General features: G+C 36.9%; 1 protein-coding gene across 2 annotated transcripts in view; it reads right to left on the bottom strand.

The window, feature by feature from the left end:
• ACER3 (alkaline ceramidase 3) overlaps positions 1–24,661 on the bottom strand; it is a 147,102-nt gene that overhangs the window by 20,021 nt on the left and 102,420 nt on the right. For both annotated transcript variants that reach the window (XM_046685662.1, XM_046685663.1), the window contains exon 7: positions 11,593–11,651. In XM_046685662.1, coding sequence (XP_046541618.1) covers positions 11,593–11,651 — 59 coding nt within the window. The remainder of the gene's footprint in view (positions 1–11,592; positions 11,652–24,661) is intronic.

The following is a 24,661-nucleotide window of genomic DNA, read 5'->3' as shown; positions in this document are numbered from 1 at the left end:
TACTTTGTATGTGGGATGCCTCCATAGCATGGCTGATGAATGGAGTAGGTCCACGCCCAGGATATGAATCTGCAAACGTGGGCCACTGAGGCAGTGTGTGGAAATTTAACTAGTCGGCCATGGGACTGGCCCCCTATACGGGCTATTTTGACTAAGCTTATTTTGACAAATTGTACTACAGTCAGAGAACACATTATGCATGGTACCAATTCAGTTTGTTGAACCTTGCTTTAAAGCTAGTATCTGGTAGATTTATTAATTATCCCATGCATGATTAAGAAGACAATGCATTCTTTAATTGTTGAGTGTATCAGATCATTTTGTTATTGTGTTACTCAAGTGTTATCTATATCCTTGTTCATATTTTTTTGGTCTGAGTTACTGTGTTAAAATATTTCAGCAAGACGGAACATTTATCTATCTCTCTTTGTAATTGTCAAAGACAATTCTGTCAATTTTTGCGTAAAATTTTCCATACAAGTTTAGGATTGTCATTTTTTTCTGGTAAACGAAATCTTTCAATAATAATGTAGTGAACACATCTGTTTCAAATAATGCCTTAACTTTTTTTGGACCATTATTAAAATAGCTAGTCTAACTTTCTCTTAGTCATTTGTGTGACATATGTTTTTATACCATATTCTTTCAAAATTACTATGTATTTATGTTTTAACTATGTTTTGTCCATTTATATTTACCATGATTACCAATGTATTTTGAATTATTTCTACTCTCTTATTTATTGTATTTGTGTTGGCTCTTCTCTTCTTCCCTTTCCCTCTTCTTCTCCTGATTTCTTTTGGATTCAGTTTTTATAATTCCACTTACTCCTTTATTTTTTTGAAAGTTATTGTAAAATCAATTACTGTTTTTAGTGATTACCAAAAACGCACAATGTAAAATCTAAAACTAATCATTGTAAACACCCTCTTCCCAAATAAAAAGGACCTTAGAAACTATGTAACTAACCATCATCCTCTTGTATCTCACATGTTATTTTGTCCACCATTTTAGTTCCATTTTTTAATCTCTCAAATTAGTTATTATTTTAAAGTCACAATTTTTTGTTCAGATAGTCCCATAGGTTTGTCATTTTTTCTCCTTCATTGTTCTTTCTTGTATCTCAGTTCTTCATCCTAAAGAATATCTCGTAGGTCTTTTAGCGAGGTGTATTGGTAAACTTTCTCCATTTTTGCTTGTCTCAAAATGTCTTTATCTTACCCATGTTCTTGAAAGATATTTGCATATACAATTCTAAGTGGATGGTTAATTTCTCTCAGCATTTTGAAGATAACAGTGTACTCTGTTTTGGCTTCCATTGTTGCTATTGATAAGTCTGCTATAGACTACTATTCCTTTCTTGGTAATACGTACTTTATCTCTGGATGTTTCCAAGATCTTTGCCTTTGGATTTCAGCAATTCCAGTATGCTTTTCCTACAGGTCTCAATGAGGATTCAACTGCAGATAATATCTCTATTTATACCAGAAAAGAATTTAATACTTTTAATTCCAACAGAAATGCTGAATGAGCAAGATTTAGGTCCTCCAGGATGACTTATGAACATTATCACAGAATTATCTTGCCAAATGAACTTTTCTCTTTTTCACATTTAGTAAGCTGAAGAATTGGGAAGCTTCTGAACCAACTGTTGCATCCAGCATCACAGCATCTTAGCTATAATTCACATATCAGGAAGCTGCCATCACACCTGTTTGTTGCAGAGCCATGACGCATATCTTAGATCCATACCAATAAATGGAGGCCTTAGAGACTACCACTTCTCTCCTCCACTTAACTTGGTTCTGAATTCAAGTCTCATGTGAATACATGTGATTGGCAGAACCTGAATGTATCTGGAACATTACCTGCAAAGGAAATATGGGAAATATACCTTTTAGCTTTTTAGCATCTACATTACAGGAAGGCACATTTGAAGGAGGCTGGAAAAATGGTGAATGAGCTAATCTAGCAAATCTGCCATACCTGAAAAAGATCTTCTTTCATTTATCCTTCTTGGGAATTGTTCTTGAAGCTGAGGAGTCATGTCTTTTATCAGTTCTAGAAAATTCTCACCTATTATCTCTTTGAATATCTCTTCTTTCTCCATTTTTGCTGTCCTCTCCCTTTGGAACTGCAATTAGACATGCTATTACTCTGTGAGGCTTTCTGGCTTATTTCTTTACATCTGTCTTCCAATTCAATCAATTCTCTCTTCAATTATGTCTAATCTACTTTTAATTTATCCATTGAGTTTTTTATTTCAATGTGTTTTGTTTCAATATCAGAAGTTCTCTGATTCTTTTTCAAATCTGGAATTTCACTTTTGATAATCTCCTTTTCCTTGGTCACATTTTCATTTTGTCTATCATTTCATTAATATTTTTAAAGTAGTTATTTTATATTTCAGCATCTCATGCTGGGGGGGAGGTGTTATTTCTGCTGTTTTCTCTTTCTCCTGACTTTTGCTTATGGTAGCTTATTTCCTCCTCTGGTTTTGGAATTATTGATTGTTAGCACATGTTTGATCTCCAAATCTTCAGAAATCTTGAGAGGCCTACATTAAGGGTACATTTCTTTGAAGATAATTTGCTTTTGCTTCCCTCAGATCCCTCAGATAAGAAAACTGGGGCTCCGAGAAAGCTGAATCAATTTAGAGTTAATTTTACACCTTGAGGTCTCCCAGACAATGAAGGTTATGTACATTTGAATCCCAAACCTATATGAAGGCAGAATAGTGATTACAAATTCTCAGAGGAGTCATGTTTCCTACCTAAAACTGAGTCTGAAAGACAAGTGGTCTTGTAACCTCCTGTTACTGAAGGGCAAATGTTTTTCTAGCCTAGCCTTTCACCGACAGTATCTCTTTATGGCCGTGGCTTTATGTGTACAGGTGTGTGGGGCAGTGGGGAAACAGTTCCAACTGCCCATCTTACATATGCAGAAAGCTTTGTCTTCTATCTCCCTTGAAGCTATTCAAACCTAAGGCTCTGATTTCCTGGCATATGCAAATGCCTTCAAGTTGATCATGATCTTAGAACTCATCTGTCAATCTAGTTTGCAGCTCCTTCTTTGGAGCTCATGCTCTGGAATTTTCTTTATAGTCTTTTGAGCTCAGTTATGCATTTAAAAGGATGTTTGTTGTATTTTATCCAGAATTTCTAGATGTTTTGTCACAGGAGAGATTTTCAGATATCTTGTTAGACATATTAAAAGAAACAGAAGTGTCAGAATTTCAATTTGATTTAAAAAATCTTTACTGATAAGCACTATTCTGAGTTCCAGAGTTTACCAAGATAACTAAGACTTCAACAAACCCACACTCTAGTTGGGAAGACAGATAAGTAAACAATGAACAGTAATAAATGAAATGACCCAGAAATGGATATACAAGAAAAAAGCTGTGGTGAGGCAGATGGAAGAAAGATATTTTTATTTCATAGGATTTCCACTGTTACATACTTTTTAAAGGTCTGTCATTTGTGTTTCTAAAAGTATCAGTATCCTATCAGACTTAATTTAAGGCAAGGACTGTGTTTTATGCTTCTTTACATTTCTCTAAAGTGCCTAGACTAAAAACAGAGTGAACTAGGGGCTTCTGCTCTGGGAAGATGAAACAGACATACAATCCCCTATTCTTCCCTCTAGGTAAAATAAAAAACCCTGAATAGTATATATAAACATGAAACTCTGAAAGGTAGAGAGAAGAAGGCACACTGGTTAGGGACTTTGGGACCTGAGTAACACTACAGTGATGAGTTCCATGTATTTTATTTTTGCCTCATATGTCCCAGAGTTGGGACTGAAGAAGCTAGCAACCCAGAAATGCCACTAGGCACAAACAAAAAAACTGCCCAACAAAAGCCTGCTCCTTCTAGCCAAAGGACCAGGAAAGAAGCATCCTAACAAGACAGAAAACTTACACAACAAACACTATTCTACAGTCAAACACCACAGAAAAAACTGTGGCCTCACCTCCATCCATGCTGCAAAGGCTGAGTGCGAGCCTAAACTTACTTCCTCATCAGGCTGTAAGAAGATGCCCCAACCTCCTGCCAGGCTAAGGCCAAGGAGGGAGAGGCTGGGACTTTCACCCTCACCCAGCAGTCATGAGCTCCCCATTCCCTGCAGACCATGTGGAGATCCTGGACTTCCATTCTCATGTGGCAACAATGAGGTGTTCTTCTCCCTCCCCACCACAGTGGTGTGAGAGGAGATCTACTGGAGAGTTGAAATTCTACCACAGGCCAGAGGTAAAAAGGTCAAACCACTGAGGTGTCAATGGAGGCCACATGGTAAGAAATAATTAGGGTGGCATCAGAAAGGCCCAGCAGAGAGTGGGAATTCCTACCTGATCCCAGCAGTAATGAGGAGCTCCTTCCCCCATGATGTGCCAAGAGAGGTTGAGGAGAAACCTGGACTGCTACCAGTACCTGCAGGGGGGAGGTGGCACTCAGGAACCTGTAGGACTATAACAAAACATCTAGCATTCATGTTACTGGTGTCCAGGAAGGGGAGGAGAAAGAGGGCAGAGCTGAAAAAGTACTTGATGAAATAATTGCTGAAAACTTTCAGATTTGGCAAAATAACCATAAATAAACAAACAAAAACACACTATAAACCCAGAGAGTCAAGAAGCTGAGCCACCCTCAAACAGGTTAGATCCAAATAAATGCACATCATGACACACCATAGTCAAACTTCTGAAAACTAAAGACAAGGGAAAAATCTTGAAAGCAGTGAGAGAGAAACACCACCTCACCTACACTACAGGGGAAAAACAATTTGAATGACAGGATTTCTCATCAGAAAACTTCAAGTCCAGAAGGAAGTGGCACAACATTTTTCAAGTTTTGAAAGAAAAGAACTGTCAACCTAGAATTCTATATCCAGTGAAAATATCCTTCAGGAATGAAACAGAAATCAAGACATTCTCAGATGAAGGAAAACTAAGAGGATATGTTGCCAACAGATCTACCCTAAAAGAATGGCTAAGGATGTTTTCTAAACAGAAAGGAAACGATGAGAAAAGGATCTTGGAATGTTAAAAAGGAAGAAAAAGAAATGGAAAGAGTAAAAATATGGGAAAATAGAATACATTTTCCTTCTCCTCTTGAGTTTCTAAATCATGTTTTATGGTTGGGGCAAAAAACATAATATTGTCTAATATGGTTACAGATGCATGTAGAGAAAATATTTAAGATAATTATATTTTAAATGGGGCAGTTTTTATATATGTTTATTATAATATTTATAATATTTGAAATATTTCAACTGTTATGGGTTGAATTGTTTCCCCTTAAAAAGATATGTTTAAGTCTTAACCCCTAATATCTCAGAATGTGACCTTATTTGGAAATAGAGTCATTGCAGTTATAATTAGTTAAGTTCAATTGAAGTCATATTGGAGTAGGGTGGACTCTTAATCCAATATGATTGTTGTCCTTATAAGAAGAGAGCCATGTAAAGACACAGAGACACAAGGAGAACACCGTGTCATGACAAAGGCAGAGACTGGAATTATGCAGGGAAAAATCAAGGAATGCCAAAGACTGCCAGCAAACCACCAGAAGCCAGGAAGAAGTGCAGATGGATTGCCCTACAAGGTTCAGAGAAAGCATGGCCCTACTGACACCTTGATTTCTGACTTAGAGCCTCCAGAACTGTGAAACAATAAATTTCAGTTATTTTAAGCTACCCCATTTGTGGTACTTAGTTACAGCAGCTCTAGGACACTAATACAGGTATGTAAAGAGGAGATAAGGTTTCTATACGTCACTGGAACTGGTAAAATGCTGACACCATTAGACTGTGATGTGTGTGTGTGTGTGTGTGTATATATATATATATTCTCCTTCATTCTATCAGTTTTTGCTTCATCTTCTGATTCACCTCCTTTTGCAGTTCTTTTGTTTGCTGCATAGACATTTAGAATTGTTATGTCTTCTTGGTGGATTGACCTTTTTGTCAGGATGTAATGTCCTTCTCTGTCTCTGGTCATATATATGGTCAAATATATATAAAATGTAATACCAAGAACAATCACTAAAAAAGCTAGCCGAAGAAAACAAGTCACAAACACTACAGATATACTAAAATGGAATTCTAAAAAATGTTCATGTAACGCATAGGAAGGCAGGAAAAAGAAAACAGAGAACATACAGAACAAACAGAAAACAAAATGGCAGACTTAATCCTTAATATATTAACTACATTAAAGTAAATGATCTAAATACACCAATTAAGAGAGATTAGCGGGCTGGCCCTGTGGCCTAGTAGTTAAGTTCGGCATGCTCTGCTTTGGCAGCCCAGGTTTGGTTCCTGGGTGTGGACCTATACCACTTGTCTGTCAGTGGCCATGCTGTGGTAGTGGCCCACATACAAAAAGAGAAGACTGGCACAGATGTTAGCTCAGGGTGAATTTTCTTCAGCAAAAAAAAAAAAAAAAAAAAAAGAGAGAGAGCCAGAGAGAGAAAGATTGGATGAGTGGATTAAAAATCATGACCCAAATATACAATGTCCAAAGGAAACTCACCTCTAATATAACTATATAGACAGGTTGAAAGTAAAAGGATGAAAAAAAAATATCATGCAAACATTAGTCAAAACAAACCTACATTAACATGGCTATGTTAATATGAGATAAAGTAGAGTTCAGACCAAAGAAAATGACCAGAGACATTACATCCTGGCGAAAAGGTCAATCCACCAAGAAGACATAACAATTCTAAATGTCTATGCAGCAAACAAAAGAACTGCAAAAGGAGGTGAATGACAAGATGAAGCAAAAACTGATAGAATGAAGGAGAAACAGACAAATCCACATTGGTATTTGGAGACTTCAAAGCTCCTCTCTCAACAAATGATAGAAGAACTAGACAGAAAATCAACAAGGATATAAAGGAACTCAGCAACACCGCTGTGCAGCAAATGGCTAATTCAGTCGGCCTGGGGTATGCAAACATTGCACAATCCAAAGAAAGGAGTGGCCCTTGGCTGGTTCTTGTGAGATAACCTTAGTTCTTAGAATATCCTGCTCTATAAGACCGTCTTATATCCCCTGACATCTTGGGCCAAAGAATAAAGTTTATACTAATAATGTGATTAATAGTAAATGCCTGTTTTTGTGTGCTTGGGGCCCTGGGCCATGCTGTAACAGTTTGACCTCTGAGTAACAAATGTAACCTCGGGTACAACAGTTTTTCTGAGTTTTGTGAGTCCTTCTAGCAAATCATTGAACCTGAGGGTGGTCTTGGGGACCCCTGACACAACCATCAAACAACACAATCTAACAGACATTCATAGAACATTTCACCCAACATCAGCAGAATATATTCCTTTCAAGCACACATGGAACATATATCAAGATAGACCATATCTTGGCCCATAAACAAACCTCAGCTAATTTAAAAGAAATGAAGTCATACAGAATGTGTTCTTTCACCACAATGGAATCAAACTAGAAATCAATTAAGAATGATAACAAAAAAATATTCAAAGACTTGAATACTAAACAACATACTTCTAAACAATCCATGGGTAAAAAGGAAGTCTCAAGGGAAATTTAAAAACATACACTGAACTGAATGAAAATGAAAATACAAAATATCAACATTTTTGGTACACAGCTAAACTAGTGCTGACAGGGACATTTATAACACTAAATGCTTACTAGGAAAGAGGAAAAGTCTCAAATCAATAATCTAAGCTTCTACCTCAAGAACATTGGAAAAAAAGAGCAAAATAAACCCAAAACAAGCAGAAGCAAGGAAATAAAGAAAGAGCAGAAATCAGTGAAACTGAAAACTGAAAAATAATTGATAAAATCCATGAAACAAAAAAAATCTGTTTTTTAAAAGATCAATAAAACTGACACATTTCTAGCAAGACTGACCAAAAAAAAAAGAGAGAGAGAGAGAGACAGAGAGAGAGAGGACTCACATATCCTCAATATCAAGAATAAAATGGGCTGTTGCTATAAACCCTGCAGACATCAAAAGGAAAACTAGAAAATATTAAAAACAACTCTACACACACAAATTTTGACAACTTAGATGGAATGGACTAATGCCTCAAAAAACACAAACTACCACAACTCACCCAATAGGAAATTGGTTATCTGAAAAGCCTTGTTAATTACTGAGAAAATTGAATTCGTAATTTTAAAATTCTCCCCCTGAAAAAACTACAGGCCCAGGTGATTTCACTGGAAAATTCCACCAAACATTTAAAGAATTAACACCAATTCTACACAATTTCTGCCAGAAAACAGAACAAGAGGGAACATTTCCCAATTCATTTTATGAAGCTAGTATTACCCTGCTCTCAAAATCAAAGACAGCACAAAAAATAAAACAATAAACCAATAACCTTCATGAATATAGATTTAAAAATCCTTAACAAAACATTAACAAGTATCATTCAGCAATCCATAAAAAGAATTTTACACCCTGACTACGTGGGGTTCATTCAGAATAAAAGCTGGTTCAGTATTTGAAAATCAATCAATGCAATCCACCATACTAACAGACTACAGGAAAAAAACATATATCAAATCAACTGATGTGGAAAAAGCATCTGACAAAATTCAACACCCATTCATGATAAAGATTCTCAGAAAATGAGGTAAAGAGATGATCAACCTGATAAAGAGCATCTACAAACCCATACAGCTAATGTTATACTCAACGGTGAAGGACTGAGTACTTTTCCCTAAGACTGGGAACAAAGCAAGGCTATGTGCTCTCACCAGTCTTATTCAACGTAGCCCTGCAAGTTCTAGTCAGGGCAACAAGGCAAAAAAGCAACTCCAAAGCACACACACTAGAAAGGATGGTGCAAACTCTCCCTATTTGCAGTCAACCTTGAGGAATCTACAGAAGTCTCACACAACTATTAAGTTCAGCAAGGTGGCAGAAAACAAGATAAACATAAAGAAAATCAATTTTATGTCTATATGATAGCAACGAACATGTGGACACCAAAATGTAAAATACAATACCATTTACAATTGCTCAAAACCTGAAAACTTCAAAATGCTGATGAAAGAAATCAAAGATAATTTAAATAAAGGGAGAGAGACATTGAGTTCACAGATTGGAAGACAACGTTGTAAAGACATCAATTCTTCACAAATTGATATGCAGGGTTAATGTAATTCCTATCAAAATCCCAACAAGATTTTAAATATAGACAATGCTATTCTAAAATTTATATGGAAAGACAAAAAAGAAAAAAAAAAAACAAAACCCAAACAGCGAAAACAATTTTGAGAAAGAAGTGAGAGGACTCAGTTTCCATGATTTGAAGAGTTATTCGAAAGCTATAGTAATCAAGAGATTGTGGCACTGGTGGAGGGATAGACACATAGGTCAATGCAACAGAACAAAAAACCCAGAAGTAGACCAACACAAATATATGCAGTAATTTTTGAGAAAGGTGCAAAAGCAATTCAACGGAGAAAGGATCATCTTTTTAACCAATGGTCTTGGAGCAGGTGGACACCCATAGGTAAAAAAATGGACCTCAACTGAAGCCTCACACCTTGTACAAAAATTAACTCAGAATAAACCATGGACTTAAATGTAAAATGTAAAACTATACAAAACTTTTAGAAAAAAACACAGGAGAAAATCTAGGGCCAGCATAGAGTCCTCACCCTTGACACCAAACCATGATCCATAGAAGGAAAATTGATAAATTGGACTGCATCAAAACTAAAAACTTCTGCTGTGTGAAAGACTCTGTGAAAACACAAGATAGAGACTGGGAGAAAATATTTGTGAGCAACATATTTGATAAAAGATTAGTAACTAGAATATACTCTCAGAACTCAACTGGAAAAAGAAGAGAATGACCCCATTAGAAAATGGGCAAAGACGTGAACAGACATTTCACCAAAGAGGATATATAGATGGCAAATAAGCAAGGAAAATATGTCAACATGATTAGACATTAGGGAAATTAGAATTGAAACCACAATAAGGTACCAGAACATCTATAAGAATGGCTAAAATAAAAAATAGTGACAACACCAAATGTTGATAAGGATGTGCAGAAACTGGATCACTCATAGACTGCTGGTAGGAATATAAAATGGCAGAGCCACTCTGGAAAACAGTTTGGCGCTTTTGAGAAAAACTAAACATACAACTATCAAACAATCTAGCAATTCCACTTTGTTCATTTATTGCAGAGAAATGAACGCTTATATTTACACAAAAACCTGTAAAGAAATGTTCATAGCAGCTTTATTCATTATAGTCAAAAACTGCCAACAATCTATGGGGCCAGCCCCGTGGCAGAGTGGTTAAGTTCATGCACTCCACTACAGTGGCCCAGGGTTTTGCCAGTTCAGATCCTGGGTGCGGACATGGCACTGCTCGTCAGGCCATGCTAAGGCGGTGTCCCACATCGCACAACCAGAAGGACCTACAACTACGACATACAACTATGTACTGGGAGGCTTTGGGGGAAGAAGAAGCAGCAAAAAGAAGATTGACAACAGTTGTTAGCTCAGGTGCCAATCTTAAGAAAAAAAACTGGAAACAATCTAGATGTCATTCAACAGGTGAACAGTTAAACTGTGGAACACCCATACCATGGAATACTACTCAGCAATAGAAAGGAATAAACTACTGATACACTCAATGACTTGTATGGACCTCTAGTGAATTATGCTAAGTGCAAAAGGATAATCCCAAAGGTGGTATATACTGTATAACTCCATTTACATAACATTCATGAAATGAAAAAAATCATAGAAATGAAGAACAGATTAGTGTTTGCCAGGGGTTAAGGATGGGGGTGGGGGTAGGGTGGGAGGGAAGTGGGTGTGGCTATAAAAGGATAACACAGGGATCCTGTGGTGATGGAGTTGTTCTGTATCTTGATTCCATCAGTGTCAAATCCTGGTTGTGATACTGTACTATAGTTTTACAAGATGCTATCATTAGAGGAAACTGGTAAATGGTAGAGGGGATTGCTCTCTACTATTTTTTACAAATAAGCTTTTACAATCACCTCAAAATAAAAAGTTTCATTAAGAAAGAAAAAAAAAAAGAAGAAACCTATAAATCATGCTATTTATTTACTGAGCACCTGCTGTATGGCCAGGCCCTATGTAAGGTACTCACATGAACATTTCTTATTTAATCTTCATAAACCCTATAAAGATTATGCCTATTTCCTAAGTGATCTTTCTGGAACACTGATTCTTTGTGACATTAATAGCCTTCCTTGAGAGGTGTTCTGTAAAAAGCATTCCCTAGTCAAGTAGTTTGAGAAACATAAAAACAATTTTTTTTTTGTAGGATTTCTCACGGCCTTTAATATATTAACATACATTATAAATATTCAAAAGGAGGCCATCATACACAACTCTTCTCAAATTTCTTTAATTTTGAAACTCCTGTCTTCTTGTAATGCCTATTAACAACTTATATTCTCGTAATCCACCATAATAAATGTTGAGTTATGGTATTCTATCAACATCCCTGCTGGAGTTGGGTTTTACGTGGTTTTTCAATTTAGGCTATAGATTTACCACCCGAATATACCCTAATTATAGTGCTGGTGACCCAAACTACTTACCACGTAACAATATAAACAGATCGCAGTACTAATGTGAAGACCAACATTCCATACATGACCTGAATAAGAAAGGAAAAATGAAGTTAGTAAAATCATTATTCTTTGGCAAAGGAAGTACATTTTGCCTACAAAAATTGCCCTCCCAATTAAATGTAAATATTTATTCTCTTTCATACATTTTAAAGAACAGGATTTTTTAAAATGTGTAATTATGAAGAATTAAGAGCCTGCTTATAAACAACCAATATCAGAAGTCCCATAATCAATTTTAATTCTGAATGGTTACATGACATTTTAAATATCTGCTGAAACCTGAACAAATGGTATAATTTGGCTTCATACTCCCCAGACCCTTCATTTCTCTTTAGCTTCACTTTCAGCACATGACTCTACTTCCCATTTTGTAACAACATAAATCTGAACTCTTTTAAACTCTCCTCCTAAATGTTTCCACATTCATATGTATCCTCTCCCTGCATTTTTTTTCTTTTTCCTGAGGATGATTTGCCCTGAGCTAACATCTGTGCCAATCTCCGTCTATATTTTTTAGTATGTGGGCTGCCAGCACAGCATGGCTGCTAACAGAGAGGTGTAGGTCCGCGCCTGGAAACTGAACATGGGCTTCCAAAGCAGAGCACACTGAACTTAACCACTAGGCCACTGGGGCTGGCCCTCTCCCTGCATTCTTTCTCCCATTCCTAATCTCTAGAGAAACAGGTGTCCATTTCTTACTGACTGAGGTTAACCGATTCCCCTGTGTTTATTCTAGATGCTCCCACATCTTTCTAGACTTGGCTCCATCAACTAACCTCTTTCTCTCTATATTGAGCACTGGTTAGGTACTACTGTCTGGAAAATTGAACCTGGTAGGAAAATTTAACTTTTAAAGTATGAAATATTAAATACAAAAAATTTTGCATAGAATAGAAATGCACAGTTTAACAAGTATTTATAAAACCAATAGCTGGGAAGGTACCGTTCAAGTCAAGAAACGGATCCCCATTAACAGCCCAGAAGCGCTGCAGGCATCTCTTCCCAGTTCACCCTCTCCCCTGCTCCTTAGAGGAAACCACTCTCCTGACTTTCATAATAAATATTTTCTTGATTTTCTTTACATATTTACTAACTTGAACTGGTCTCTTAAATATGCATTCCTAAAAAATACTGTTTTTTGAATTTTAATTTACAATAGAATATTGCATACATTTGTTTTTATCTTGTCTTAAGATTCGGTTAGGTTATGTATGTAGACACAGTTCACTCATTTTTGATGTTATATACCATTTAACTGGATAAAAATACCACGATTTATTTACCCACCCTTGTGTTGATGGACTTTCTGGGTATTTCCAGTTTTCACTGCTATGAACATTCTTACCCCTCTCAGTGCACATGCACGCAGGTTTCTCTAGGCTATGTACTTAGGAATGGAACTGCTGGGTGAGATGCTATGTGCATTATCAAAATTACTGAAAAAGTCAAACTATTTTCCAAAGTGTTTATACCAATGTTTACTCCAATCAATGTGTATGAGTGTTTCTTTTGTGCCACATACTCACCAACACATGCTATAGTCAGACTTCTAAAGTTTTGTCAATCTATGTGGTTTTTAATATGTATTTCCCTGATTACAAGCTGAACGTTGTATGTTATGTTTACTGGCCATTTGATGTCCTCTATTGTTCAAACCTATTTTTTCATTTGATTGTCATTTTCTTACTTACTCGTTCCTTTCTTAGCTTTAAAAAACTTTAAAAATTGAACTATAACACACACACAGAAAAGTGCTCGAAAGATAAACACAGTTTGATGATTATCACACAAAAAATAACCTCTTTCCCCAAGGTTTACCACTATGCTGACTTCTAACATTAGTTTAGTTTTGCCTGTTTTGAACCTCATTATAAATGGAACTCTAGGGCTGGCCCAGTGGTGCAGGGGTTAAGTGCACACATTCTGCTTCGGCAGCCCAGGGTTCACCAGTTCAGATCCCGGGTGCGGACATGGCACCGCTTGCCAAGCCATGCTGTGGTAGGCGTCCCACATAGAAAGTAGAGGAAGATGGGCACGGATGTTAGCTCAGGGCCAGTATTCCTCAGCAAAAAGAGGAGGATTGGCAGCAGATGTTAGCTCAGGGCTAATCTTCCTCAAAAAAAACACAAAAAAAACAAAAAAAAAGAACTCTATAGTATATATTTATTTGTGTCAAGCTTGTTTTACTCAGTATTATGTTTGTGAGCCTCATTTAACTTGTTATATGAACTGTGTGGCGTATTAGTTTTCACTGCTATCTAATATTCCATTATTTGAATATGTGTATTTTACACATTCATTCTACTGCTGATGGACACTGGGGTCTGATTTTTAGCTATTTATAATAACCCTGCTATAAACATTTTAATATATATTTTTGGTGTATATGTTCAGGGATTTCTTTGGGCATATGCCTAGGAGTCAAACTGCTGGATCACACAGTATACATAAATTCAACTTTAGTAGTTTACACAAACTGTATTCCAAAGTGGTTATACCAATTAACACTCCCACCAGCAGTGTATGAGGGTTCCTTAACATCCTTGCCAGCCAGCACTTGGTACTATAAAGTCCTTTTTTTAAAAGATTTTATTTTTCCTTTTTTTCTCCCAAAGCCCCCTGGTACATAGCTGTGTATTTTTAGTTGTGGGTCCTTCTAGTTGTGGCATGTGGGATGCTGCCTCAGCATGACTTGACAAGCGGTGCCATGTCTGCTCCCAGGATTCGAACCAGCGAAACCCTGGGCTGCCAAAGCAGAGTGCACGAACTTAACTACTCAGCCACGGGGCCGGCCCCTATAAAGTCCTTTTGATTTTAGCCATTTTGTTGGGTGTGTAGTGGTATCTCATTGTGGTTTTTTTTTTTTTTTTAAAGATTTTATTCTTCCTTTTTCTCCCCAAAGCCCCCGAGTACATAGTTGTATATTCTAGTTGTGAGTGCCTCTGGTTGTGCTATGTGGGACGCGGCCTCAGCGTGGCCTGATGAGCAGTGCCATGTCCATGCCCAGGATCTGAACTGGCAAAACCCTGGGCTGTGGAAGCAGAGCACACAAACTTAACCACTCAGTCATGGGGCCGGCCCCTAGGATTTCTATTTTTTATTAAGTTGCTGTATTAAGTTTTCCAGGAATTTGTCCATTAAAAAAAATAAAAATTTAAATGTATTGGCATAAAGTTGTTCATAATATTCAATTAACTTTTTAATGCCTCTAGGACTTCATGTGGTATCTCCTCATTTCTGATATTATTTGTGCTTGCCTTCTTCTCCCTTGAATTCACCAAGGGTTTGTTAATTTTACTTGTCTTTTGAAGAAGCACTTTTTGGCTTTGCTGACTTTCCCTATAGTATGTTTGTTTTCTATTGTATTCATTTTTCTTTTTATCTTTCCCTCTCTTCTTGACATATATGCTAAATCTTTCCTTTTTTAGATTTTTTTCTGCTATACACATTTTAAGGCTAGATATTTCCCTTCAAGTACTAATTTTGCTGAATCCTACAAGTTTTAACATGTATTTTTTTCATTATGATTCAAAATATTTTCCAATTTCTATGACTTCTTTGATCCATGTGTTATTTAGAATTATATTACTTATATTCTAACATAAGTCATTATAGTCAAAAATTATACTCTGATTCCAATACTTTGAAATTTAAGACTTGCTGTGTGAGCAAGCACATGGTCAATTTTCGTAACTGTTCTCTGAGCGCTACAGAAAAACGTGTTCCTGCGATTGCTGGGTGCGGTATTTTACATTTGCCCTATTGGTCAAGTTTTTTAATCATGTTGTTTAAATCTTCTATATCCTCTATCAATTACTGAAAGCTATGTATTAAAGTCACCTAAGATTATAGATTTGTATTCTTTTTCTTCTAGTTCTGTCAATCTTTGCCTTATATATTTTGAGGCATTATATACATTAGAGGTACATATAAATTTTGATTATCATAATTTTCTGATGAATTGAATACTTCTAATACTATGAAGTAATCCCTCTTTATCAATAGAAACGCTGTCCCCTTAAAGTCTATTTTGTCTGATATTAAAACAACTATATCATATTTCTTTTGCTTAGTGTTAGCATGGTTTACATTTTCCCATACGTTTACTTTCAACATTTCTATATCTTGATGTTTTAGGTGGACTCTCTTATGAGGCCTTGATATGACTCTTGCCTACTACTTGCGGTCTCTATTAAGTGGAATTCAACAAGCGTTTATTGAGTATTATACTACACCGAGGGGATATAGTGCTGTGAGTAAAGGGTTAAGATCCGGAGTGGGCTGATGCAGGCCTGGTTGAAAATGACCTCAGTGTCCCAGCCTTGAATACAACAGTTAAGATAAATGGGGAATGTTGTGTCTGCTGTGGTTGTGGTGAAGGACTGTATCTAGGTTGGAGGCTTGGGATCCGCAGCAGAACAGTCTAAAAGATGCCTATTATAAAGAATGATCAGAAAAAGGGGCTGTAGCTTCTATGTGTTACAACAACCTCGACTGCGCTTAGCTCTCATCCCTGCAGCTGTATGTAACTTATGCGGATGAGAGGGCAAAAGAAGCTGTGTACATGGACAGCTCTGAATTTCCCGATGATAGTGTTGTACCTGCTGTATCCTCCAACTTCTATCCTCCTATAAAGCTAAGTAAACACAGTATTAGATTAAAGCCTGTGAGAGTCTGATTGCCAGCTTGAATCCATAAGTGTAGCCACACTGCTGTAACGGTGAACAGTAAAGGCGTGCTCCCTGTCCTCACAGCAATTACAGTCTAGTGAGGAGAGATAAGTAACCAGGCAATTAAAATGTAGTATTTTAACTCTGTGAGAGGGACTGGACAGAGTACTTTGTAAACATGTAGGAAGGCTACCTAATCCAGACTTACGAAGATCAGAAAGACTTTCATGGAGGATATGATATTTTATAACTGAAGCACTAGTAGGAGAAGCATTATTATTAATAACTGAAACATTATTAAGAGAAAGTGGAAGAGAGTAACTGGCATAGCTTATATTCTGGGGACTAGAAGAAAGTCAGCATGTCTAGAATACATTGTTGGAGCAAAGAGTGAGAAAAATGGAGCCAGAAAGGTAAGTAGAGGTCAAGTTTGGCTTTCCAAGTCACGTTAAGGAGTTGGATGCTATCTTAAGAGCTATGGAACTCAATGACAGTTCCAGTAGTAGCTCAACATGATCATTCACGTATTAGAAAGACGTCCCTGTCTTGCTGGGTGGAGAATGAATTGGAGGGAGGTAAGACTGATGGAAAACAGACCAATGATAAGCTATTGCAGTAACCTAGGCGAGAGATGGGGCCTGAACTAGGCCAGTATCAGCGGAATGGAGAGAAATGGACAGATTAGGGAGATACTTAGGGCTGGGACTGACAATTAATTTAATATGGGAGTTAGGAAACATTGGGAAAGTCAATGATGGCCTGGTTTATGATTTGGGCAGTTAGGTGCATGGTGAAATTGTTTACTGGGTTAGAGAATACATGAAGAGAAGAAAGATTGGGGAGGAAAATGGCAACTTCATTTCTAGATATATTCAGAGTTTGAGTTGCTGCTGAGGTATCCGAGTAGAGCTCTTTGGCAGGAGTTGGATTATCTGGGTCTAAACTTACAAGAAAAATGTGAGCTAAAGAAACAGATACATAAATCATCAGCATACAGAAGTCAAGCAGAACGGATTGTCAGGGAGTACATTAGACATAGCAAATGCTGGATAAGACAGAACCTATACCCTGGCAGCGTAACGGGGCTTTTGCAAATTAATTTTCTTTTCTCCACAAGCACCTCCACCCCATATATTCTGATTCTCCCCTAGGAATCTGTGGCAGAACCTCCTAGTGGTCTACTCAGTATCCATTTTCTCCTTCTGTTTTTATAGAAGACTCATTTTGTTCAGCTGGCAATATGTCCAAGTGTAAAAGATTGGCAGCTAGAGGTGGCAACATGACACTCGCAACTTTTTTCCTATGCATAGTCTAATATTAGTCATTTTTTAAAATAAAAAAGAAAATAGAATACATACTTTTCTGCTCCTTGCAATTTTCATCTAAAAATATTTTTACAAGGTTTTTTTTTCTTTTGAGGAAGATTAGCCCTGAGCTAACATCTGCCAATCCTCCTCTTTTTGCTGAGGAAGACTGGCCCTGAGCTAACATCCGTGCCCATCCTCCTCTACTTTCTATGTGGGACGCCTACCACAGCATGGCTTGCCAAGTGGTGCCATGTGCACACCTGGGATCCAAACCAGTAAACCCTGGGCCGCCGAACTGGAACAGGCACGCTTAACCGCTGGGCCACCAGGCCAGCCCTATGAGGAATTTTTATAGCTTTCCATATTTAATTATTTTTTCAGTCTCCAAGCTCCAAAGACTATGAAAATATTAGTGTTTTCTCTCTGCTAAAGCATCCTAGAAATATGCTGTGTATAAACTGAGACCTGGTATTTATCTTCAAGGAACCTATAGCCTAGGAAAAAAGCATATTATATTTTTATTTATCAGTTAAAAAGAAAGGTAAGGTATTTTGAGAAAAGCAGAAAAAGACAAATGTTTTGTTCTGTGAGTTGGCAGTCAGATGCCTGTGTGGAAAGATTTGAAGACAGATGAAACTGAGAGGTAAAAGAGGGCAAAGTAAGTGGGATAGGGCTGTAGTGTGGGCCCTTGGAGACTGTAGATATACAATAATTATTCTGATGATAATGAGGAAGACTGACTTTCAATATTTGTTCAGAGTTAACATTCTCCATAACTCATTCCTTACGGTCTATTCCTCCGATTAAGCCAAAACACGGAGAGGAGTTCCACATAACTGACCAGTTTATTTTCTAACAAGTGCTCACTGAATATTGACTGGGTGATAGCCACTGGACTAGGCATCCATCATTCCAAGATGAAAAGACACACTATTCCTGACCTCAGTGAGCTCAGTCTAGTAGAGGAGACACATATGTCATCGAATATCTAGCACCTGGATCTGGTTTCTAAATTCCATTCTCCACTAAAAGGATCTAGGGCTCCGTGGAGATATGGCTGACTCCAGGCCTGGGCAGGGGAAGAACAAGATGAGCCTGGAACATCTTCTCATGCCAAAGAGTAAGGAATACTCAAAGCATGATGGGAACATGTCAAAAGGACACAAACACCAGATCTCAGACAATCTGTAAACCAAAATAAATGAGTAACAAATCATAATTCATTGAATAAAGTAGGAATATATGAGTCCACAGAAATAAAAATAAATAAGTTGAAAGTTTAATAATTAACAGAGTATTTTCATAAATCTCAAAGCTACTACAAAGTTCTTATTAATTTTGAGGGGATAAACAATAATTTTACAGTGGAGAAGTCTGGTGGACACTATCTTAAGTGATCATGTTCCAACATGTTGACAACATACTTTCAAGTGGTTCAGGGGAAAAAGGTTCTTTGTACTGTTCTTGCAACTTTTCTGTAAGTTTGGTAGTGTCTAAAAATAGACATATTTAAACAATAAAGAAACAATTCCATACTAACCCACTAGAATAATCATTAATTTCACATTTGAATCTCCAGAGGGAGCTCAAGTCTTTCACTCTGGGAGAAAGGCACTCAGCTCGCCTGTGATCAAGAACAGTTCATCAGACGGGGGCGGGCGGACAACACGGGTAAGGGGCGCATCTGTATGGTGACGGATAAAACTAGAGTACTGGTGGTGAACACAATGCAGTCTATTCAGAAACTGACATAAAATAATGTACACCTGAAATTTATATAATGTTATAACCTGATATGACCTCAATAAAATAATTAAAGAAAGAAAAGAGAACAATTCATCAGAGTGGGACATCACGTAGGGATTTGTGGATAAAGCCCCAGTAAGCGGGAACCTGTGGTGACAGGAAATGGGATTTAGGCATTTGGAGTTTGTAATTGACTCACTCAGTACATTAATGACAATCATAATTATCATAATTAATTGCCCAAACATGGTAAAGAACCTCTAACAGAAAAAGCCAAGGGCTGGGGTTGGGGGATCTAGATTTTTCTACAAACTGATTACTGCCTCACTATATAATCTTAAACAAGTCATTTCATTTACCTTGGCCTTGGACTCTCACTTGTAAAATAAAGAGACTGAACTAGTGACTGTGGTTTCATCTTCCTATAATTATAGTCAAAATAGGGATGTAAGGAAGCATTTTATTTTGGGAGTTAATATAAGTTACTCTTATATGATAAGACTAAAAGGTTGGTGTTTCCTACATAATTAGATGATAGTTTAAATGCTAAAAGGCTAAATGTAGATATTACTTTGTAACTATAAAACAACTTCACAAGTCTCATAAGGCAATGAGGTCTAATGGTAAAAAGAAAAGCTTTTGTAGACACTTAGAAATGATTTAAAATCCTAACTATACAGCCTTCTAATCCCTCCTACACATGACTGCCAGAAGCATCTGACATAGATCTTAGAATGCCATGCCTCCGTCAATGGCAAAGCATGAGATCCAAACTTTAGCATGACATCTAGTGCTTCCCAATTTGGACCAGTCTTCCTTCCTCTCTTATGTCCTGCAGGAGCTTGTATTTTAGCACAGGATTTCCCAAATAGTATCCCCCAGAATACTATTGTGCTGGGAGATGTTAAGAGATAATGTATAAAAACAAGTTCTACGGGGGTTGGGCCCTGTAGCATAGAGGTTAAGTTTGGTGCGCTCTGCTTCAGTGACACGGGTTCATGCGTTTGGATGATGGGCACGGATGTATACCACCTGACCCACAAATAAAGTGGAGGAAGACTGGCACAGATGTTAGTTCAGGGCTAATCTTCTTCAGCAAAAAAAATAAATAAACAAAAAAATTTCAATGGTCAAATAAATCCTACTCAAACATCATCTCCTGTGTGAAGTCTTGCTGAAATCCTTCTATAGAAATTACTTAATCTCTTTTTATTCCCAAAGTACTTCACTTATATTTGACTCTGGGCAGTTTTTAAAGTTGATAACTGAATTCTGGCTTAGCTCTACCTAAGTTTTACATATTCAGTCTTCACATTTTTTCTAATAATTTCATCATCACACTAAAATCTAAATAGTATTTTTCATTCTTTTTAAAAATGAATCTTTCTGATAAATTAGATTTCAAAGTACAGATTCTGCTGCAGGGGCATCATCATATCATGGAAGGAATATGGGCTTTGGAATAAAAACACTTGGGTTCAATTTCTAGCTCTGCAGTAACTAGGTGAGAAATATTGGGCAAATTACTTAACCTTTCTGACTCTCAGTTATCTATCTCACCTATAAAATGAAGGTGAGAATTTCTACACAGGTTTGCTGATATTTTAGCAAGATAACAGGTAAGTCAATCTATATAAACTACACGACAGATTATACAATATTTAGCACAGAGCAGACACTCAAAAATGTTAGCTTCTTTTGCTTCCTTTCCAAGTGTGCTTACACAGTAGTTTTCTTACATCTCCAATTTGTAATAAAATGGCACAAATGAAGAAAAGAATAAAATTTAAATATATCTGCTTAAGTTCCCATTTTTCAAATTGTGTACATAGTGTGTTCCTTCTTGCAAACTCTGAGGGTCAAACTGGAAGGCAATGACATGACAGTCATGTCTAGAAACAATCTTGAGGCGACATCTGCTTTGGCAGGAAGATTTTAAGCAACAGGACTCTTTGAGACATTAGATGAGATCTCATCTGAGATATTCAATTACTGATTTGTCAGTTAGCTACTTAAAGAGAGTTCACTAACTTCTTAAATGTTTTTTTTTGTCTCTCTTTTTTTTTATTGAGTTATTGATAGGTTACAATCTTGTGAAATTTCAATTGTACATTAATGTTTGTCAGTCATGTTGTAGGTGCACCACTTCACCCTTTGTGCCCACCCCCCACCCCACCTTTCCCCTGGTATCCACTAAACTGTTCTTGGTCCATAGTTTTAAATTCCTCATATGAGTGGAGTCATACACAGATTATCTTTCTCTTGCTGGCTTATTTCACTTAACATAATTCTCTCAAGGTCCATCCATGTTATTGCAAATGGAATGATTTTGTTCTGTTTTGCAGCTGAGTAGTATTCCATTGTTCTTAAATGGTCTTTTAATCTCTTCTCATGCATGCTTTTCTTTTTGTTTCCTTCTTAAGATATACTGGTGTCTCTATTGAGTGTGACAGCGATGTGATTTGAGTGTTGTCCTTTGCAAGGGCACTGAATTAAACAAACAGCACTGGGTTTCCTTTGGAGATGTTTGCATCACCTTGGATTTGATACAGTAAAGTAGGACTGTTATCAGTATTTTCTCCCTCAGGGAAGCTAATCTGATTAGCAATCATCCTGCTGGCGACAGATACTTTTAAAGTGTTTATTAACTCTTAACTGTATATCACTACATACTTATCTGGGCCCAACTCAAATATCTCCTTTCAGAAGCTTTCGTGATTATCACAGGTAGAAATTTATGCATGTCACCTTCCATCTTAATGTGTATTTTTAGTATCACACTGTGTTACTATGTTTATTGCCTTGTGCTTTGCATTATCTTATATTAATTATTTTTACATTATCGTTGTGAAATAATACCTCTCCCAGTTTTGAACATTTTACAGATGAGAATGGGGTATTATAGGTAAGAACAGGCACAGCATGAAATTTGCCCATGGATAGTGAAGTGGCAAAAAACAAGATTCCAAAGCTCAGGAAATCAAAGTGGTAAGAAATCAAGATTCTAAACTCTCAAGTTAGAGGTCCTTCAGGTTAGACAACATTGCTTTCTTCTCCTTTTCCATAATTTTAAAGATCTTAAAAGTTATTATAAATCTACCCACAAATTCCCAAACAATTTTTCCACTTAGAAATTCCTAAACAATTTTTCTAAGTTTTGGTACATAAGAATACCAACAGTCATATGAAAGAATGAGAGCAATACTCTAAACTTTGACAAATAGAAGATTCTCATAAAAAGCAGTTCTTTTTTCTTAAGAATGATACTCAGAAAATAATCAGGGATAGATTTTTAAAAGCCCTAAGTATAAACAGAAAGTATCAATTCTAACTACTTAGATCAGCACAGGACATTCCAGGTTAGACATCTGAGGCAAAGGCCTCTTTGAATAAAGCTCAAATAAAGCAGTGAGAAATACCATTGGATCACAATAGTGGGTCACTTTCCCTAACTTGTTTTTCAATACCAGAGTAAGTAATAATGTAGCTGTATGCAATAGATGTATTTTGTAATCCTACCCTGAGTCATCTAAGCAGGCAGATTGTGCCCGTCTATGTTAGCACTGCTTCTGCATATGCGTTACAAGACATAAACTACACATATTTTTTACAAGTCTATCTTCCTGACCAGACGGTGAGCTCCTTGAGACCAGCAGCCATGTCTTATTTGCTTTGGTATTAGCTAACATTCAGAGTGTTTACTATGTGCTAAGGGTTTTACACGCATTGTCTCATTCCACCTCAGACAACCTCAGGAGGTTACTATACCAATTTCAGAGATGCAGTATGATGAGCTCTTTAAGAGCAGGGACTTCGTTATTTCATTCATGAGTATATCTCCTGTGTCTAGGACAGCATCTGGCATATTGGAAGGCCGTTAAAAAGTGTTTGTTGAATAATTAGGAAACCAAAGCTCAAACCTGCTAGTAAGTGGAGAGACTAGATTTGAATCTAGGTCTGCCTGACTTCAGATTTTAAAGTCTCTGCTCTGCTGCCTCTCTCCTTCCAACTCCCAGCTCAGAATCTGGTACTGAGAACGTACACAGTGGACATCTGTTGAATGAATGAATGTCTTCTACCCTCAGTTGCTTATCCACTTTACCTGAGCACTGCCCTCCTTCTGCACTTCTCTATCCTGATTTGTAATCTCTAGGCTTAGGATATAAACCATAGCTGTAAGCTTTCATCCTGCTTCCCCTCCTATCAGCAAACCTCATCCCCACCATATACAGACAAGACAATATTTATGACGGGAAAAACACATAGAAATTGCAGCATTGGAAGTTATATGAATAATTGTTTACTTTTATTACATAAACATACTGTCAAAATAGGTCTAAAATAGAAAATGGGAACTTGATGGTCATAAACTTATAAAAATTAATCCCAAATTTCTAAATTTTGGTTTTTGGTGGTTATGATTTCTCTTTCTTATAAAGGCAAACAAGAAATTCATAAAAACTGAAGTATTCTTCATATAAATAAACTTACTTCATTTTTTACACTGTGTCAATAAATCTTTCTAAATAAAGGGGTAATTACACAATGACACCATTTCAAGCTATGATCAACAGGAAAGTGAGAATGACCTCTCCCGTGACATCTACTTTCAGCTGGCCTGTAGAAAAGGAAGGCACAATAATGTGGTTTTGGAATTTATTTCAAAAAACAGATCTCAGTCAGATGATTATCGTCTAGTTTAAGCTTAAAAAGTTACAGGAACATTTACTTGTTATATAAGCACAAAATATTCTAAAACTACAAAGCCTCCAATACTCCTGAAACGTGTGCTTATTTATTTTTGTTTGCTACTTTGTTGAAAAAAGGGAGACAAGATTTAAACAAATCTAAGTTACAATTCTGGCTCTGCCCTGTGATAACTGTGTAACCCTGGGGCAAATTAATATCTCTGAGCTCATCTCCCTTAAAATGTGGACAATAATTGCTAATTTGTGGGACTGCTGGGGAGATCAGAGTCTGGTGTAGTAATGAGCATAGTGCCAGGCACATGGTAGCACTCAATAAACAAAAGCTCTCTTTATTTAGGGTCTGCTACTTTATTTCACTCTCGTTTCATTGTGGGATGCACTCAAATCATTATTTCCTACAGCAAAGTTTCCTATGTTTGCTTCCCTCAATGTAAATAACCTCCCCCACAAAAGTCTCATTAAAATATACATTAGGGGAAAATATTCAAGGATTTTTCAGTCTATCTTTTCTAGAAAATACTGTCATAAAAAAGATTTTATATGTGTATGTGCATAACGCTTCCGGTTTTTTCCTGCTTCTAAGAGCCATGCCGCATCTGCGTTA

Source organism: Equus quagga, chromosome 14 (genome assembly GCF_021613505.1).
Source record: "Equus quagga isolate Etosha38 chromosome 14, UCLA_HA_Equagga_1.0, whole genome shotgun sequence".
Lineage (NCBI taxonomy): Eukaryota > Metazoa > Chordata > Mammalia > Perissodactyla > Equidae > Equus > Equus quagga.
Note: the sequence above shows the minus strand (reverse complement) of the source record. Positions and strands in the feature narration are given on the sequence as shown.